The sequence below is a fragment of the Periplaneta americana genome, chromosome 5, assembly GCF_040183065.1.
Source record: "Periplaneta americana isolate PAMFEO1 chromosome 5, P.americana_PAMFEO1_priV1, whole genome shotgun sequence".
In the NCBI taxonomy this organism is placed as follows: Eukaryota; Metazoa; Arthropoda; class Insecta; order Blattodea; family Blattidae; genus Periplaneta; species Periplaneta americana.
Window position 1 is genome coordinate 126,089,287 of NC_091121.1, and position 21,450 is coordinate 126,110,736.

At 34.8% G+C, this 21,450-nt stretch overlaps 2 protein-coding genes across 14 annotated transcripts in view; one reads left to right on the forward strand and one right to left on the reverse strand.

Annotated features, from left to right (window-relative positions):
- Window positions 1–20,053, reverse strand: part of LOC138700159 (uncharacterized) — a 356,318-nt gene extending 336,265 nt beyond the window's left edge. For all 10 annotated transcript variants that reach the window (XR_011332264.1, XR_011332263.1, XM_069826557.1 and 7 more), the window contains exons 1-3: window positions 19,752–20,053; window positions 18,703–19,023; window positions 5,171–5,455 (exon numbers count right to left, since the gene is read on the reverse strand). Coding sequence is in view for 8 of the 10 variants with exons in the window: in XM_069826557.1 (XP_069682658.1) it covers window positions 5,171–5,455; window positions 18,703–19,023; window positions 19,752–19,931 (786 nt within the window). In the remaining 2 variants the exon portion in view is untranslated. The remainder of the gene's footprint in view (window positions 1–5,170; window positions 5,456–18,702; window positions 19,024–19,751) is intronic.
- A 174-nt stretch (window positions 20,054–20,227) lies between these two features.
- LOC138700161 (galectin-4-like) overlaps window positions 20,228–21,450 on the forward strand; it is an 85,954-nt gene continuing 84,731 nt past the window's right edge. The window contains exon 1 of one of the 4 annotated variants that reach the window (XM_069826570.1): window positions 20,228–20,367. The gene's annotated coding sequence lies outside the window, so the exon portion shown is untranslated. Of the gene's footprint in view, window positions 20,480–21,450 lie in introns of all 4 variants that reach the window. The other 3 variants (XM_069826574.1, XM_069826571.1, XM_069826572.1) reach the window with 3 other exon arrangements.

Sequence of the window (21,450 nt, forward strand, 5' to 3'; positions counted from 1 at the left end):
TTGGATAGTCATATCTCTTCAAAGAAACACAAGAAAAGTGTACGAGGTTGCAAAAGTTCGCAGAAGATTGAGCAGCTTGTCTCAGTCGACATCAGCACTAACAAATTGTTTTTCAGCTGAAGAAGGGTCGTAACTTTTCATACAGTTCGGGATCATTCATCTAACAGATCGATGGACTAAGCACCTCAATTAAACTGGGCAATATATTTTGATTCAGAAATGGCTGGGAAAGTTTCTTCAGCTAGAACTAAAACTGAGCGCATAGTGAACAATGTACTTGTACCACATGCAATTAATGATACTGTAATAAAACTGAGTGGAACATCTTGCTTTGCTGTGTCTACAGATGCCAGTAACAATGCAGTGTTTTGTTTTCATCTACTTATAGAACTTCGCTCATAGATGATAATATGTATGAATAAGTAGGCCACTTTATAGAAGGTAAGAGACATTCAGAAGCCTTACATCAAGCAATAGAAGGAAAATAAAATGTAGAAATGCAAAATTAAAATCAGACTCTTTTGATTGCTAATATCTTAATTTGTGTAATGTTCAAAATATTTAATTCATGTTTATTACTGTTATTAATATACTTCAAAATTACTAAACTTTAGGTCTTTGTTATACATTTTCCTTGATGGTCCCATTTGGGCATGTCCTCTTTTTTTTTACAATGTCCTCATTTTCCTACCCTACTGTTCTCTTTTTCATGTCGGTGATCTGGTCACCCTATGCTCTGCAAACCTTTAACTTGCTAGCAGCTTGAGCGCTATTGTCACATCAGCTGTCAAACGTTGGCATATTTTATAGTATGGAGTTGTATGACTGTATATATTAGATTGTGGTGATGATATCGGATTCTAGGGCAAATGCCTATTTTGTTTCTTTAGGAGAAAAGTAAAAATAATTATTAATATTTGTGTTTCATGGGAATTGAAAGGTATTCAAAGAGTTTTATAGTGCCCTAAAATGCCCTAAAACGGTTATTAGAGCCTAATTTGTTAATATTCGCCTAAAAATGCCTAACTCACTGTAAAGTTTCGCATTTTACTCTTACTTTTTATAATTTATACATGCATTCACTGCGAAATTTAAGGCATTTAAAAAGTGGAAAGTTTGCTTCACACCGGCCATGAAACTTTGATAAAGGAAACAAAATGTTTTGAATCTCACGACACTCGCAATAGATTTCACCGAATTTAACATGTTTGGAGGCATAAATGCCGACAAAGAACCAACCTTAGTTTTGAAGCAGGCAACAATCACAACATGTGCTGCTACCGATTCAGAGATATACTATACTATAAAAATGACTGTTTTCGGTCTGAAACCGATTAGCTGTACTGCCCTTCAGAGTATCATAAAATCACAATTTTTGGAGAAAGAGTGTTTTTGAAATATTTATGAAAAGTCGTAAAACTGCGAATTAGTAGGGTATAATATTTAAAAGAATGGCCCTCCTAGTGTTAACACTACCAGGAAATGCAACAATAAGTGGAACTTTGTATTTTTGTCCAATTGAATCTCAATAACAACTGTTCATTTGAATGCTCGTTAACAGTTGCTCTTTCCCTCACCTTATTTGTGTTGAGAAGTTTTGAGCGGTAGGACGTTTTCCTGTGAAGTTTAATGCGATAATGCCGAAAAATATAAGTGCAAAATCTACATTAATCCGGCAATGGCTAACAGAATATTCAGAATTCACTTATGATGGAAAAATAATATTCTGCAAGATTTGTAGCAAACAAGTATGTAACAATAGTTGAAATATATAAATTCTATTAATTTTAATGAGTAGGCCTATAATATTTATACATTGACTGAGCTATCCTGAGGTATAATTCTTTTTAAGACCATTACACTTTAACCTTTTAAATTCCGACAGTTAAAGTATTTGCAGGTCATTAAAATTTTGATTGTTCGAACCCACTAACTTTGTGATAGAAATACGGCAATACAACAATTAGGATTTTATTTTAATTCAGTTTACTTTACATTTTTAGATTTCGCAAGAAAAGAAGTGCCACCTAAAGCAGCATGTGCAAGGAGCGGCTCATAAGGCTAAAGCTCAGCAGAAAAATCAACTGCAACAAACTTTACTAACACAGCCTACTTCATCCAATCTCAGCAGAAATTTCTATGCTGATTTAACCAGAGCGTTTGTTGCTGCTAACATTCCCTGGAATGCAATTGAAAATCCGGTTTTAAGACAGTTTTTACAAAAATACTGCAAACAAAATATCCCATCTGAGTCGACCCTAAGAAAAAATTACTTAGACAGAATATACAATGAAACTTTAGCTTCCATTCGGGAGGATATAGGTGATTCTTACATATGGGTCTCTGTGGATGAAACCTCAGATCCTATGAATAGAAATATGGTAGTAAGAAAACTTAGTCCTGATGGACCTTCGATTCCACACCTCGTATGTGTTAAGGAACTTTCGAAAGTGAATAGCCAAGCCATTGCTTATTTTGTAAATAAAGGCCTACAGTCTTTATACTCAGGTAATATAGACGATTCTAAAGTTCTGTTGTTTTGTACTGATGCTGCCTCATACATGGTTGCTGCAGCTCCACTTCTTAAAACATTTTATCCTAACCTCACGCATGTAACCTGTCTAGCACATGGCCTTCACAGGGTTTCTGAAACAATCCGGAATGAATTTCCTCTTGTCAATTCGTTTATTTCTAACACAAAAAAAATGTTTTTGTAAAGCACCATCCAGGATTTCAATATTCAGAGACAACTTTCCAGATATCCCACTCCCACCTCAGCCGGTTGTTACACGATGGGGAACCTGGATTCAGTCAGTGGTATATTATTCTAAGTATTTTAAAGAAGTGGTCACAGTTATTGATAAATTACCTGAAATTGATAGTGCAGCATGGGTGAAAGCAGTGAAAGATTGTCTGAATGACTCACGAGTGAAAAACGATATTGCCTACATAACATCAAACTTTTCTTTCATACCTGCAAGCATTGAACAATTAGAACGTGAAAAACAATCTCTTTGTAGCCAAATAGCAATAGTAAAGGAAGCTCAAGTGAACATACATTCTGCTTTGGGCGAAACTGGGAAAAAAGTTAAAAATAAGTGGGACAACGTATTAAATAAGAATGTAGGATTTTCATTGTTGGAAAAAGTATCAAGAGTGATATCGGGGGAAAGTGTAAATGTTCCAGTAAGTATTGATGTTTCTATTGTACCTAATTTAAAATTTGCGCCTCTCACATCAGTTTCAGTTGAAAGAAGTTTTTCTGCTTTCAAAATGATTCTCAGTGACAAAAGGCAAAGGTTAACTGTGGAGAATTTAGAAAAAATTCTGGTGGTGTACTGTGCAGATAATTATAATAAAGTCTGAGCATGGAACTGAATTTCAATAACTTAAAATGAGTAATCTTGATATCAATAATCATTATTTCATTAGTTTCAATATATTAAATTTGTGCAGCTCTGTTTATAAATATAATATAGTATTCTTTTCTAATGTTTAAACATACTTTTTTGTGCGTATTTTAGTGTATAACTAAAAATTTCAGTGAAAGAAATAAGTATGATACCTTGATGTGCCTAAAATACCTATTTTCATTAAAATAGAGCCTAATTTTACAAATTTTGAGCTTATTTTAGGCGCCTAAAACTGCAATTTTTAGTGCCTAAAAATCCGATGTCTAGTGATGAATAAGAAGAAAAATTGTCAACAATTATTATTATATATCATCATCACTTTACGTAGTCTACCTATTTTATTTCATGTTTGGACGGGCCATACAAATAATTTGGAGGGTTGCACGAGGCCTGAAGATCAATTTTATAATGTAAAGTAACTGCTATCGTGAATGAAATGATACTAATCTTGGACTGAAAGTTTTACACATACGAATTTCAGATCTTTATCGTAAAGATATGGCGAATTATGCATGGCTTTGCTGGGTGCATGGTATCAATGTTTCTAATGCCAGAGAATATAGAGAGAACTTATCACTTTCTCTAGTAGGCCTCGGGACAAACATTGGAAGAGAAATGTCCTCAAGGATGATGATTAGTATTTACAGCTTAAAAAAAATGTTTAATAGAATTGTCTTATACTGTTGTGAAGCATGAAATTGCCTCGAAAAAGTAAAGAAAGGTTTGATCAATGAAAGCACAATAAGGAAGAAGGCACATTTCATCTCTGCAATCCAGACAAAGATGTCTTCCTTACATATAAACACTGGCATATATTCACTAGGCCTATGGAGCAATTTCTCATACAGATACCGTGGGGTTTTCTGGTGCCCAATATTGGAAATTCTACTTGTGTACAATTCCAGGTAGTTAGAAATGGGTTTCATCAGACATCACGAGGATATTCATAATCTGTGGGTTGGCTGCCAAGTGTCCGATAAAGTCTGTGGTGAATGACGTTTGAAGCATTTTGTCCCTTTTATTCACCTGTTGTACATCCTGCACCTTTTATAGATGAAATTGCAGATCAACATGAATGATGCAGCACAGGAAGCAAGCCAACATTTCTAATGTAACAACTGGTTGTTCAGAACTTCAGAGTATGCGTTGCAGACCCCTTGCACTGAGAAAGGTCCACTGTGTCCTTGGAGGACTAGTGCTGTCTTACTCACCTCACGATTATCTGGTGGTTGAAGTCTTTGTCCGGATGTCCCAGCAAGAAATGAGAAAAAATTATCTTTCGCACAGTGATGGTGAACTCGTCAAATTTAAATTAAGTTCCCACAACGAATGCATAGTGTTCTGTCAACAAGAACGGCTGATTACTAATGGCACTCCTCCTCCACTACAGCCCATGTCCATTTCACGCACATGTTCAGACAGGAACATAGTACACATATCCCAATCAGGCTATACATTTCGTTCTATCCTACTTGATTAAGAAACCTAATGATAGCAACATTCTACAGTCATTTAAAAAGAGGCTCGTTATTTAGGCTATATTATAAATACGTTTTAATCTTTTCTTCAGACCCTACATCCTGGCAGAATCTCAAAACATTGCGTTTACTGATTGCGACCTTCTCTTTTAAGTTTGTGGCACATAAAAGGACCTTAGACCAGATGACTGACTGTCGTAAACAAATTTCCAAACCAACTATTGTACAGTCTGCACACATTTTAAATGATAGAAAAAATTACTGAAGCATGGTACTCACTGTGGTCTCGGCTTTCAGCACGTCCAATAATTTTAATGTGAACTCCGAAAATGAAAGACTATCGAGTTCATCTGCAGCTCTTTCAGCTACTGCAGTTATATCTTCAGGACTGAGTGGTACATCAGGCAACATTCCATTAAGAGGAAAACATGTCAGATTTGATTCAAAAGCAGTCTGGCCAATTTGGTTTACTTCAGCTTCACAAACTTCAAAAAGTGAGGCATCTCCTCCGTCAGGTCTTGTAACTTTCAGGGTCAAGTACAAAGTTGTTCCATTTCCATTCACCTGAAAGAAAGTAAGAAAATAAACATGTTGTTGTTTAGTCAACTGTCCGAAGACAGGTTTGAACCTCACAAGTGACATCAATAAGACCACTCATGAGGCAACTAAGTCAGGAGATAATGGGGTAGGACGACCAGTTCCTTTCTCCCTCCATTGCATACATCACTGACTACATACACATTACACTAATCACACTTCAGATATATACAAAAATTGTTCTTCCTCTAATACATATTGTCAAGTGAGATGTACTGCCTGATAAAAGTTGTTCATATCAGCCAGAATCTCAATCAGAGTTAAAATAAACATGTAAAAAATTAAATGACTAAATAGACAGACAGCATATCAACCAGTTAATACATTCAAACGTTAATGTAGGCCTATTTAAAAAAAAGAAAACATCGAAATATGAAGCCTATTGATCAATCCTGAGCATACTGCTTAGTATCAGTATTTAAACAAAAATTTAAAATTAACAATTCTATCATTCTTTCTGTCATTAATAAGCCTCCATGCTGCTGGCATGATTGAGGAATACATACATTGTTTACATTTCCACATTGCAGTTACGAAACCCTCCAGCAGTTACAAACTAATGATGCATGCCATCTACCTACTGTTACAGAATTAAACATGTCAACCATATATTTGCTCATGTCATCACATGAAGTGGTGAAATAAACATGCTTTCATTAATTATGTGAGTTAGATAGGCCCAAGATTAGTTTTTGTTAGCACGAATATTCTATAGCTATTATGTGGCATTTATCAGAATTTGACACTCATGCTAATTGTATTACAGCATCTTTTGCTTCTCGACAGTGGTCATGTTAAAATGATAGAAAACAGAAACTTCCTATATTGTTAATGGTTAGCCGCATTTTCTAGAGGTTACTGGTCTGCCATATAAATTGAGCTCTTGAGTCCCTAGCCCCCAAGCAAGAAGCAGTCAACATGGTTCGGTCAGTGATTGCTGCAGAGGAGTAATTACTAACTGAACGAAAAACATTCCCTATCAGTACTACTGCCTAGTTCGAAATAATTTCATGTTTATTAACTAGACAAGAGGTTTTCCCATCTTTTGGGTGTCATGGACTCCTCTAAGGCCATACTACATTTTGAAGGATCTGCTAAAATAGTTTGCATAAGTTAGGCCAGTAATGTACTATGCAGTAAATATTTACATGATGTAACGAATGAAAGGGAGGAGATACTGAAATGTGATTTTTTTTTTTCCATAATTGATGCACAATTTTCATTTTTTGTACACAGAAATATCATTACTGCAACCACTTAAAAATTCGAGATTAGTTTTTTTCTTGTGGCCCAAATTTCGGAATAAAAAAAACAGGATACAGTAACTTACTAAAATGAATATAGGCCTATCTCAATTATTTTTCAATACAAATTCAAAATTTTCTGAAAGCGCATTCTTTAAGATGTCTGGATACAATTATTTTGATATTGTCTTTCAAAATTTTAAGATAAACAACTACATTTTAAGAATAAATTAGAATTTCAGTGGTGAAGAAATATCGAGGCATATTTTTCAAATGCAACAAAATAACACTAACAAATTTATATTCCAGAGAGAAGTTTCCTAATAGCCTAAAGAATGTGTGTACCAAATATCATGCAAGTGTCATTAATTGTTACCAAGACACGTAACTTTTTGTATGGAATTAAACAAAAAAAGTTACAGGAAATTGCAATCAAAGTTCAATGTTAAATAATTTCAAGGGAAAAATTGTTCTGGGGCCGGTATCAATCCTGGGATTCTTGGCTGAGCGTGCCAACGTTCTACCGACTGAGCTATCCAGAAACTTCACCCGACAACATCTCAATTTTCTCTTTATATCCATACACCTCAAGAGGGCTGACAAGACACCAGAAACCCACATCAAGTGCACACAAATTCTGTGTGACTTGAAATTGTGGTTTTCTGTTAACGTACCTACAGTAACGTTATATATTATGCAAATCTAGCTTTCAGGTAAAGCTCCCTGTGAAGCAGACTTGAATAATTTCAAGAGAAAAATTGTTTCAGGCTGGGTATCGATCCTGAGTATAGTCTGGGTCAGCTTACTTCATACCCTGAGGGTGAAACCTAACCATTTTTTCCCCATTACTACATATGCTAGTGGATTGTGGTGATTTTCTAGTTTGCAGGTTGAATTTTCTTTTGCCAACTTCGTTTCGAATTTTCATACTGACAAATACTACAATTGGTAGTGATTTTGTAATTGGTATGTTGGCAGCTGAGACAAATATCGACAATATTTGTCGATACTGGAGTTCCATGAAATTAAAATTGTACTAGATTTCTGAGCTGGTTACTGGAAGCTAATGAAATTTGAACATACTAATAATTAATTAATATCAGTATTAATATTAGTATATAATAATTATTTTATGTGTTGCGTTGTGATTATAATTCAAGACTATAGTCAAGTAAGTTTTCGGAGTTAGTACTAATAATTTCATGTGGTCAAACAAAATACGTTTTTAGGTTAGGTCTCGTGAGTCAATTGCTTAGTCAAACCAATGAATTTCGTATTGCCAGACAAAACACTTGACATGTTGATCCCTTTCCTGTATAGTTAGCCTTTCTTGAATTATTTAGAATAACCTTCCAGCATAAAGTACGGTAAGTAAATAAGTCATTTAGTACATAGGATCGTGCGATATCCGGTAACAGTTGGCAACACTGACAAGACGGCAATATTTGCTGTTTACGAACTGTTCTTATATGACTCTCACTGTAGGTACGTTAAGAGAAAACCACAATTTCAAGTCACACAGCGTGTGTGTGTACACGCGCACTCGATGTGGGTTTCTGGCATCTTGTCAGCCCACTCGAGGTATGAGGATATAGAAGGAAAAACTGAGATGGTGTCGGGTGAAGTTGCAATCATTGACGCACTCAATCAAAGATCCCAGGATCGATACCCGGCTACGGAACAATTTTTCCCTTGAAATTATTCAAATCAGCTTCACAGGGAGCTATACCTGAAAGCTAGATTGTGCAATCTATAGATGACTTTAAAATAAATGTGTGTTACGGGTTCGTAATTTATTATACATTTAAGTTATACCTATTTGTTTACAGCCATTACAAGCTTACAAAACCATTACTAAGTTCATAATAAAGAATTGTTAAAAAGAGATCATGGAGATGCCTAGCATTGCCACATGGCAACGACAAAATTCTCACAAAGTGTACACTAAATTCAGCATGTTTTGCTATTAGATCTATGCAAGAGATAGTAAATATCATTGCTTTAAAAACAATATACTTTGTACATTTCACTCGGTAATGAGTTACTTATGGAATAATATTCTGGGGAAATTTTACAGAGAGGAACAGTATATTCCTACTACAAAAAAGAGTAAGTACAATAATAGTAGGTGCCAAATCTAGGGAAGCATGTAGGACCATTTTCAAGAAACTACAAATAGGTAAATCTCATGGCTTGTCAGTATATTTTTTCATTAATAAACTTCCTAGTACAAACCCTGAAATATTTCATCAAATTTTTATTTCCAAAGAATTAACTCTAGCTTTACAAAATTTAAAAACCAAGAAATCTCCTGGCCCCGATAACATTCATTCCGAATTTTTTGAACATCTGGGGGAAAAAGCCAAGTCTGTACTTTTATCCATTTTCAATTTATCATGGAACACCTCAGTTCCTGCAGCTTGGAAAAAAGTAATCATTGTACCAATTCACAAAAAAGGGAAACCTGCTCATGATGTTAATAGTTATCGACCAATAGCACTATTAAGCATGATAGCAAAAACCATGGAGTCCATGATCTCCAACAGATTAACTTGGTATTTAGAATCCCAAAATCTTTTATCACCAAGACAAGCCGGCTTTCAACAACTACACTCTACCAATGAAAAAGTCATACGCCTCGGCCAAGAAATAAAAGACAGTTTTAACAAGAAAGAAGATACCTTGGCAATATTTATTGACTTTCAGCTAGCATATGACTCTGTTTGGAGAAATAAATTATTACTAAAACTCCAGAAATTAGGTATCTCCAGCAATATGTTCAGATGGATATCAGAATTCCTTAGTCAATGATTCATTACCACTAAATTCAATAACTCACTTTCTAGTTACAGACAAACATATCGAGGTCTACCTCAGGGCACTGTCCTCAGCACAACTTTATTCAATATTTATATAAATGGCTTACCCTCCCTACTAGAGGAATCAAACATGAAAACAGCACTATTTGCAGATGATATAGTTTTGTGGACTTCCGGATCTTACAGACATAGAGACAAAATTCAAAATTCTGCTCTTAAAGCTCTAAATCAACTACATGAATGGAATACATCAAATTTGATGACACTCAATTTAAGCAAAAGTAACTACCAAATATTTTCACTTGGTAAAAAAGAAAGAGAATTCAATATTCAATACAATGGCCAACACCTTCGTAGGACTTATGAATCCAAATATCTTGGAGTTATTTTCGATAGTAAGTTAACATGGAGCAATCATTTGAAATACATTTCTGAAAAAGCTCGTAAAAGATTCTCCCTTCTAAAAAGACTAGCAGGAAAGAAATGGGGATGCTCTAGGAATACTTTGAACACTACATACAAAATGTTTATACAGCCAGTGCTGACATACTGCGGAGAAATTTTAATTACTTCACCTTTCATAAACGAAATAGAATATGTTCAAAACCAAGCTCTCAGACTCATTACTGGTGGAATCAAAACAACTCCAATAGATTCTATGAGATTCCTCACTAATATTAACAGCATCAAAATGACAATAGAAGAAAAAGCACTGATTCAATATGAAAAACTTATGAGATTACCAGGAAACAATTGGCATTCATACAGTCCTCTCTGTAGATTGAAAACTCAAAAAAGTTTCATATCCATTGTTCAAGAATTAAAACAGAAAATCAATATCCCGAATTTAAAAGAAAACCTACAAATTAAACCAAACCCTTTAACTCTATTAAATATGGAATATAATCTAAATTTAACAGAAGAAATACTGAAATCAGAAGTAAACACTGAAATACTAAAACAATTGTCTTTAGAGACAATTAATATTAGATACCCTCCACAAAACTGGCTTCATTTATACACCGACGGATCCTTGATCTCCAGAGAACAAGGTGCCGGTACAGGTGTTACGTGCTGTCTCTTCTCACTTTATAGATCTCTTGGGTATGGAACAACAAGTTTTGATGGAGAAATCATTGCAATAAGTGAAAGTCTCAGGAATCTTCTATGCCACATCAGTAAATTTAGGAATGCAGTTATATTGTCAGACTCCAAAGCAGCTATTCTATCAATAGTCTCTAAACACACACCTTCATCTCAAACAGCAGAAATAACTAAAATGCTCTCTCAATTAATATCACTCAATAAAAGAATTGTATTCCAATGGATACCATCCCATTGTGGAATCCTGGGGAGCGAGAATGCGGATGCTTTAGCAAAGAAGGGCAGCACTGCTACTTACAGACCTGTAACTAAATCTACGTATTACTCTGTGAAAAGATTTATTAACTCTACATACTTAGACTTCAACAAACAAAATTTGATAACACAATCCCAAGGGAAAAAATGGAACTCTCTGCATCAAAATCCACAGTTAATTCCCGATTTACCACGAAAATCGTCTGTAGCTGCATTTAGATTGGCAACAGGCCATGATTGTTTGACCAAACACCTGCATAGAATTGGAATATATCAGTCCCCTAACTGTCCATTGTGCAACTCAAACCAAGAAATGGATTCGGAACACCACAAAATCTGTGCTTCAGTGGCTGGTCATGATAATATCTTTGAAAAATATTGGAGTGCAAGAGGTCAAATGACTTTATTGTCAAATGCCTCGCATTAGAAAACAACAACAACAACTTCCTCGTATGTAATCGTGAAAACTTTGTAACTAACACAACAGTTCACAGTATAAATACTCATAAAATAGTAATATGCGTTACAAGAGCGGTATGTTGAAGTTTTCATGTTCGAGGAAAAGTCTGAAAAAGTGAAACGTAGTTGAGCTTTTTTAATTTCCGAGAATTGAAAGAAAACATACTGCTCGTGTATCGTACATTATTTTGTGCGAAGATCGTTTATTACATACCTGAAAGAGGAATTTCTAATTAGTTGCAATGAAATCTCCATCTTGGTTTCTGTTCAATGACGGCAAATTTAAAAAAAAAAATATCTATCTTCAACATTGTTGCTTTAAAATGTTTTCTGTGTTTACTATACTCCCCCAGTCTATAAATGCGAACTTAAAACAAATGGTAAGGTTATGTAATGATTTATTTTTCATTTTAATATTTTAACAATATTATTTATATAACATATTGCAGTAATAACATCGGCAAGTTTAATTTTGCCGGTCTTGTTGTTTTTTCACGGCTTCCTTAATGTTACTTGCATCACGAATGCAGTAACTTTAGTGGAGTTGTAGAGTACTTAATTTTTGCAAATATTTAAAAACAATAATTAACAGTGCAATTTAGGTGAAATTGCAGTGGTAAGTTTCCAATTTATAATTATTACTATATTGAACGTCTCTAAAAATAATATGTTAAAAGCCTAAAGCAGTAAAATCAATATGTCACTTAAGTGGTAAGAAGAGGGAAATTGTTATGTGTGTTAGGTTGGGAATACTGAATGTGGAATTTTACACTTTCCGCGGATTGGTTTTGTGCGGAAACCAAGCAAATACGCACGATCTCGCACAAAAATACTTTCATACTCCATTGGCAAGTCTATCATAATAGTAATATGTGTTACAAGAGCGGTATGTTGAAGTTTTCATGTTCGAGGAAAAGTTTGAAAAAGCAAAACGTAGTTGAGCTGTTTTAATTTCCGAGAATTGAAAGAAAACATACCGCTCATGTATCGTACATTATTATGTGCGAACATCGTTTATTACATACCTGAAAGAGGAATTTCTAATTAGTTGCAATGAAATCTCCATCTTGGTTTCTGTTCAATGACGGCAAATTTAAAAAAAAAAATATCTATCTTCAACATTGTTGCTTTAAAATGTTTTCTGTGTTTACTATACTCCAGCAGGCCGTCATATACGTCTGTCTTTTTTTTTCCCCCAGTCTATAAATGCGAACTTAAAACAAACGGCTTCCTTAATGTTACATGCATTACGAAATGCAGTAACTTTAGTGGAGTTGTAGAGTTTACTTAATTTTTGCAAATATTTAAAAACAATAATTAACAGTGCAAATTAGGTGACGTTGCAGTGGTAAGTTTCCAATTTATAATTATTACTATATTGAACGTCTCTAAAAATATGTTAAAAGCCTAAAGCAGTAAAATCAATATGTCACTTAAGCGGTAAGAAGAGGGAAATTGTTATGTGTGTTAGGTTGGGAATACTGAATGTGGAATTTAAGACTTTCCGCGGGTTGGTTTTGTGCGGAAAGCAAGCAAATACGCACAATCTCGCACAAAAATTTTTAACAGCCTCCCTATGAATATAAAAAATGAAACTCTAAACAGATTATTTAGGGCTAAATTAAATAAGTACCTAGTTTCTCTCGCCTTCCATTCTGTAGGTGAATTTATGACATTCAACAACACTGCATGAATATTTCTGACTTGTATTAAGTCTTGATAGGCCTACTAAGCTTTTGTGTTGTACTAGTATATTGTAAAACTCTTCTGTATATATTTTAACTAGACTGTGACTATAATTAAGACTTCGCAGTACTATTAAGATTTTTTGACATGTTCTATATTCTAGCTGTGAAGTGATGTATGAATACCACAGAATGTAAATAAATACAACAAGTCTCACCAGAGATTTCTGAAACTGCAAATCAAGATGGCAGTCCGCCTATAAATCTCGCCAAAGTTTGCCTAAAATTGTAAACCGGTACAAGAAAAAGTTCCAGAGTCCATGCAAAAAAAAGCTCCTGTGATTCAAAATTTCGCACAGAAATACATAAGTCCAGAGAAAAAGGAAATACTTGTAGAAAGAATTGGAAATAAGATCAATAATTTGGTACACAGTTTCTATGGAAGAGATTATATACCGTATATCGTCAGTCAGAGCATTTTGTTCTAAGATTATATGCAGTTTATCGAACACGAATTATGTTCTTCAGACATGTTCAGAATGTGCTGATAAATGTAATGCATTATGGATAAACAATAATTATGTGAAGAAACTGTTTGGTTTTAATGGGAAAAGCTGGAAAGTGGAAATGTTCAGAAGGTTCAGTCAACTGGAACAGTTCAGGCTGGTCCACAATAAACTGGGAACAAGAACCAGAATGAGAACGAGAAGTGAAGAACGTGAAAGTGAAGATTTTTTTTATTCATAATAAACTGAGAACGGAAACAGCTATGCATATCGATATGTCAATAACGATATGTAGAATCGATATTACGCATTCTGATGTTATTTTTGTATACTTGACCAATGGTATTCTCTCATGAGTACAAGCCACCCAACACAAACACAGGTTAACCAACTTCGAAATTTAAGACACTGAATATTTAAGAATTCAATTCATGTGGTAGTTTGGTCACATATACAGTACACATAAAATATACAGAAAGTGATTCTACTGAATTTCTGCATTAGTTACAAGCAATGGATAGAAAAGTTATTATGTCATGGCCTCCTTGCTACAAAATATTTGACGATCAAATAGCTCATTGATGACAACAGAATGAATCTAGTAGGCTATGATCAGAAACGAGAACAGCAAAGATAAAACTCGGCCAAATTGTCGTTTCCGTTCCCAGTTTATTGTGAACCAGCCTTTAGTATGGTGACTGATGATAAAAGATTTGTTCCTACACCTCTACATTAAGGACAGACAGTCAGATTATTTCAATATTCAACGAGAAAATATTCCTGAAAATATGATACTGACTTCTATCGACTTTAGTGAAAATTTTACTATAAAACATCAAAATGAAGTATGTACAGGTATTACATTAGAGTTTAGATCAAACTGCTCTTTATACTGCTGTTGTCTGGAGTTCATCTACGGAAGAATCTTTTGCAATATCATGATAAATAGCCCATGCAACATCTGTCTTTAATAATATGATCATCAAGCACATACTTGCAAAATGTCAAGATTCGGTTAAAAGAGTTGAGTTCTTTTCTGATAGGGCTGCACAACATTTCAAACAAAAAGGCGCATTATGCAATATGACTTTTCAAGATTTTGCTGAACTAGGAAAGAAATTGAGGACAACAAATGTTTCATATTGTTCAAGCTCTGAAATTCAGTTACAGGATCAATTTTGACCATAAAATAAAAGAAGTTATTGTCATCCAAAATTAGAGATAGATTCACTGTGTAAAGAGTGTTGAGCCACACATTGTTGAATGTGCAATGATCTCCAAAGATGACGAATTTTAGGTTCACTATTTTAAGAAAACAGGAACATCCTTTGGCATGAGAGTTCATGACAACAGTCAGCTTGAAGTGTAAATTAAACTTCATGATTAGATCCTTGTTTCATACAAATTGATAAGGAGTAGGCCTATCAATTATTACGTTCTATTATTTGACCTACTCTGGTATCAGATCAGGTTTCGTTACAGTAAGAGTTCTGAACTGTTCAACTGGCCTGAACAAGATGATTTCGATACTGTAAATATTTCTGATATTAATGCTAAACTCAAAGAACCATCTATTTGTCGAAGAAGGGGATATCTACAGTTCAGTGAAAGTTTCATTTCTCATAATATGAATTAAAATACGAACAAGGAAAACAATAACTTGAAGTTTCAAATAGGTTAATGAAAGATGGGATAGTCTCAATGTACAAAATATAATTCCTAGGGATTCGAGGAAAAGTGCAGTTGTATCCTTTCGATTACTCACAGGGCATGACTGTTTTGTCAAAATACTTGAACAAAACTGGAATTTTTTTCACCACTTTGTCAATTGTGCAGTCTTCAGAAAGAAAAGAATCGTAGTCATAAAATGTCCAGCCCTTTCCTCTAAACTCACTGTGTGAGAGAAATATTGGACAGCAAGTGAGTTAAAGGACCAAGAACTCAGCATTAAGTTTAGTTAACGATGATGACAACAAAAACAAAATATTTAAAAAACGCACTATTTCCTGGCATCTTTCAAAACAAAAAACATGTTCTTTTTTTTATTTTTAAAAATAAAAGTTTTTTTTTTTTTGCCAACCCTGGGCATGAGCAATGATAAGTACTGATACAGCCTGTGAAATGAAATTTATGGGAGAACAATGTATGCATAATGCGTGCGTCCGTTATATTTGCAATATTCGTAAGTATGATCATGTTTCCCCGTCTTTCCAAACTCTGTCTTGGCTAAGGCTAAGCGATCAACGAGCCCTGCATTCTCTTGTTCTCTTATTTCAAATTCTGCGCACCACTACCCCAATCTATTTGGCTTCTCGATTTCAAAATTTATCCGCATATCATCAGCTAAGTACAAGATCTCATCATAACAATTTACTCATTATACCCTACCACAAGACATCTTTATATTCTTCATCCTATACAGTTTCAGTTGCTAGAAATTGGAACTCGCTTCCGAGTGATATAAGGGGTTGTTGGACAATAACTTCATTTAGGTCAAAATTACATACCGTATTGGCCCGAATATAAGCCGCACTTTTTATTCAAATTTCAAACTCGAAAAGTTGGGGTGCGGCTTATTTGCGCGGCCGATAAATTTAAAATTGAAATGTGGCGCATGTTGCTACCGGTAATTTTATCATTTTGAAATGGAGCAACAATGCCACGCACTCGTGTTTGAAATTGTCAGCAGTCGTATGGTATATGACGCAACAATGTACCAGTCTTCATATTACAGTGATCGTACTCTTTTGTATGATAGGACAGATTAAAACAGTTTGTACGTAGCTACGGGTTAAGCCATGAGCGGAAACGTAGAAAGAAAAGCTTCAACAAGCTTGGGAATTCGGCGCAGTTATGACGCTAGTTTCAAACTTGCAGTTATTCGTCATGCTAAGAGTACGTCTAATAGAGAAGCCGGCAAAAAGTTTAGTGTGGATGAGTCTTATGTGCAGCGCTGGATCGCCTCGGAGGATAAACTGAAAAATGCCAATACAACCAGAAAATCTTTCAGAGGACCCAAGGCTGGGAAATACCCTGAACTAGAACGTAGGGTCCTTTCCTTTGTACAAGACAAAAGGAAAGAAGGGATGCCTATCTCTCGACAAGTAATCCAGGTAAAATCGTTGGAAATAGCGAAGACCCTAAACATTCCACAGACAGAATTCCATGGGAGTATAGGTTGGTGCCGCAGGTTTATGCGTAGAAGTGGCCTTGTTCTCCGACGAAGCACTTCATTAGCACAGAAACTGCCAGAGGATTTTACTGAGAAACTCATCAACTTCCAGAGGCACGTCATTGAATTGCGTCAGCGCCACTCTTACCCATTACACCAGATCGGCAATGCTGACGAGACGCCCGTATTTTGGGACATGCCGAGCAATATGACAGTTGACAATAAAGGGGCGAAAAACATATCATTGAGAACAACTGGAAATGAAAAACAAAGAATCACTGTGATGCTGGTGGTTACGGCAGATGGAGGAAAACTGCCTCCGTACGTTATTCTGAAGCGTAAAACTATGCCCAAGGAGAATTTACCTAAGGGATTAGTGATTCGTTGCCAAGAGAAACGATGGATGACAACCGAACTAATGATGGACTGACTAGCTACGGTTTGGAATCGCAGACCAGGTGCGCTGCTCTGTAAGAGGGCTATGTTAGTATTGGATGCCTTTAAAGGTCACCTCACACCCGAAGTAAAGAAGAAAATTACTGCATTGAAGACAGACCTAGTCGTCATACTTGGAGGTATGACATCAAAATTGCAGGTGCTTGATGTCGTCGTGAACAAGCCTTTTAAAGACCATCTCCGAAAACAGTATTCGGATTGGCTTCTAGAAGGGGGTCATGCATTCACTCCATCTGGGAAGATCAAGAAGCCATCTGTCAGCCTTATGTGTGAGTGGATTCTCTCATCATGGCACACGATATCACCAGATTCAATCATCAAAGGCTTCAAGAAATGCTGCGTGTCTAATGCTCTGGATGGCAGTAAGGACGACGTACTTTGGGCGGAGAGTGATGAACAAAGTGACAGTGATGAAACAAATACCGGTACCGGTAGTAGTGAAGTCAGCAGTGACATTGGAGAAGACAGTGATTAGTTGTACCGGTATTTTTGGTGATTTACCCACGTAATACCGTAATTGAAGAAAAAGTGTTTAAATAGTGTAAACAGTTTTGTAACTGGATAATGTGACAGGTAAATTTCACTGCACTCAATTTTCCTTTTTTTCTCATTCTGCACTCAATTTTCTTTTTTTTTTCTCCTTTCCCCCTAAAATTAAGGGTGCGGCTTATACTCGGGTGCGGCTTACACTCGGGCCAATACGGTAAATTCTTACTTAACAGATGAATCGCTGATTAATATTTGTTACTTATAATGAAACTAACATCTGTCCATTCTTATTATTATTATCATTAATTTCTCTAAATAGATTTACAAAACCTCTAATGGCAATTACATTAATATTCTCATTATAGAAATAGAAATATATATATTCTCCCTGTAACATAGTCCTAGTAAGCTTATATTAAATTAATTTTCATCATTTTACTAGCTATCTCAAATATTAAATTAATTATAATTCACTGAATTAAATTAGCTCATAAATTAAGTTACTACTTTACCTTATAGATTTATCTAAATTTAAATAAATGTGTAGTGAAGAATATTGCTGGAGAACCTTTTAAGTGTAGTGTAAATATTTGTAATTTAAATTTATGTATTGTATTGATTAAGGCTGGTTGAGTGGAAGAGAAGGCCTTATGGCCTTAACTCTGCCAGCGAAAATAAATCATTATTATTATTATTATTATTATTATTATTATTATTATTATTATTATTAACATTCGGATATATTCATTGGACCACAAAAGAATTGAGGATATCAAGCACCAGTCTGACAGTTTATAAAAAGAGCTAGCTGCAATGGAAAAAGCATGTCCAACAAATGAATCATAATAGACTCCCAAAAAGCCATGCTTCAATACCGCAAGCTTACCCAAGGGAAGAGATCTTTGAGGTGCCTCACCCCCCCCCCCCAAAAAGTGGACCGAGAATGACTCTCTGAGACCATAACAGGCCATGCACCTTATACTTGTTTGGATGATGATGATGATGATGACGACTATATTAGCTACCTGTCTTTTAATTGACATAATATCAATGACACTTCTCTTGGGTTCTCCACTGACTTCAGACTGTTGAACTGCAAAGGCTGCAATACTTCTAACTTCATCTCTAACACTATCTTCAATAAATCCATGGCCGTTTGTGGGAAATACCGATTCAGTTTCTTTTTTAGCACATTTCGTTTTGTCTTCAAGTACGATTTTTGCATTAGTAGTTGAATCTTCTCTCACAACTACTTCACAGATTAAATGTGATGAAGTACAATCTGTCGATCTGTTACAGTTGACACTGAAGTCTAATTGCAAAAAATATAATGGCTGAGATCCATTCTGTAAAAAGAAGAAATAGATAACATTTATAAGATCTGAAATCCATTATGTAAAAAAAGAATAGATAATATTATTTATATAAAGTGAACTTCTGAAAGAAGAATTTGTACTTTGTTCAATGGCATGACATTGTGATAACCTCGTAACGAATTTTATTTATTCCATCGATAAATTAGGAAAATTTCTCAAAATAACAGTTCTATAATGGCATAATTAAATAGAACAAATGTATTTTTTATTTGTTTACTTTCAAGTAGTAGGAACTTAAAAATGTGTTTTGATTCTAATCTACCTATACTTTCTGATTGCCAGTATCGACCTCTAAATTCGTGTTGGTATTATACTGTAATCTAGAGGCTCATAAACTAACCATTGAACGAATCTCATTATTTTAAATATTCTCAATTCATAAGTGTTTCATATGCAGTCAGTAAGAAAGGGTTGAACGAGGAGTTCCCTTCGTCCTCCGCTTATACACCTTGCAAATAGGAATCTGTGACAAGTTAGGTTTGGTTAGTTTAGAATTTTGGGAAAATTTTGTTATGCCTTTAACTATACGATCAACATCTACAAAAAAAAAAAAAAAAAAAAAAAAGCCATAAATTAAACTATCCTCACTTTCGAAATCACCAGAACTACCTCACCGGTAGTTTCAACTAAAATAATTTCCTGGAGATGATTTTAATGTGTGTAAAACATGAAGCTAAAATTGTGTACCAAATACTTACTGTTATGTGTGAATTTATTATCGTTGGCGAATTATACACAAAAGCTGAATCTCGTTTCCCATTAAACGAATCCAATACAAATTGCGTTGCATTTTTTAATTTACTGTCATCAGTTTCAACAGACGTAGCTACAATGAAGCAACACAAAAGAATCTGACACAACCTTATAAGCTGCGCCATATCTACACCCTGATTGCACCCAGTATAATCATACAAATTTCAACGAAGTCGAAGTTACAGCTTGTATATGAATCTCATGTATATTTATATTTTTAAGAGTTCCATGCAACGTTACACAAATTATCCACAATGTATCACAACACTCGAGATATTATAATCCTGGAGACGGAGATGTCACTTTGCATCTCTTCTGTACAATGCTGCAGAGACTTCTGATTAAGAGTGTGTGATTTGAGTTGACGTCATTCTAGTCTACTCGAGCCACGAGTCTAGTTCGCACTTCGCAGCATTCGGCAGACGCACGTGATTTACCTATGGTGTGAAAGGTATGAGGGGGGGGGGGAGAATCATGAAGATGAAGAATCAGAATGTGGAAGTATAATGGTGGGAGGCGAATTATGACCCTGATTGGGGTTTAAGATAACTTGTGCAATAGGTAAGAAACAAGAGTTACTCGTATTAGTGATGTGATAGCCGTTTTCTCTTATTGGCAGGTGAGAGAAAATTTGATAGTAAAGTTTTCGAAAGATCATTTGTATGTTGTAGAGGTACGTTATTAGTCTAAGAGTTACCATGTAAAACATATAGGTTAATAGAATTAAATTCGTATCACTTTCACGAGAATTGAGGTTAGAATATGGTAGCATTTTAGGGATTCTTTTATTATTTATATATGTACCTACGGTAATGTAGGCTATTTAAAATATAGGAAAAAGAGCTGTTGAACATTTATTCATTAAAAATAAAAAGTCGGGGCATTCTGTTGAGCCTCACATCACCTTTAAACCGATAATGACAATCTAGAAAATTGTCGGAACACGGTTACCTACCTTCCTTCCCATCTTCCCCCAAAATTCCAACCTTGTGCACACAAAATAAATTATTGATACTGAAAAGTGTTATCATAAGCGTGATGATGTGCATTCGACAAACACATCTGCTCTTTTTAGTGTTTAAGATAAATTGTTGACAGTGAGGTACCGGTAATCGTATGTACTGAAATTTTCCCTTATTATTAATTGCCATTATTATTATTATTATTATTATTATTATTATTATTATCATTTTTATTTTTATTTTTATTTACCTACCCTTAAAAGCCATTTTTTTATTATTATTTTGATTTCTATCGGATATGTTCAGATTTCACATTGTCACTGTAGTAATATCACTGAACACATAAGTAGCTAGTGATAGAAATGAAAATTGAAAATATATATAGCCCAGTAATAGGCTATTATTCGGTAATTCGGTTCATATAGTAAAGGATGTCTCTGCTCTGATTCCCTTACCTTGATCGATGGACAAGATATCTTGCTCAAATCAGATGAAGTCATCAGATATCTTGGCATTACTTTTAATGATGAAATAAAATTTAATGTGGCAGAACTAATTGAAAAACTGACAAAAAATCTTAATCAGCTGGTCACTTCACTCTTACTAATGCTGGACCAAAAGATAAATATCTTAAATCAGTATATTTGGCCTCAGTTGGTTTACCCCTTCCAATGTGCTCCTT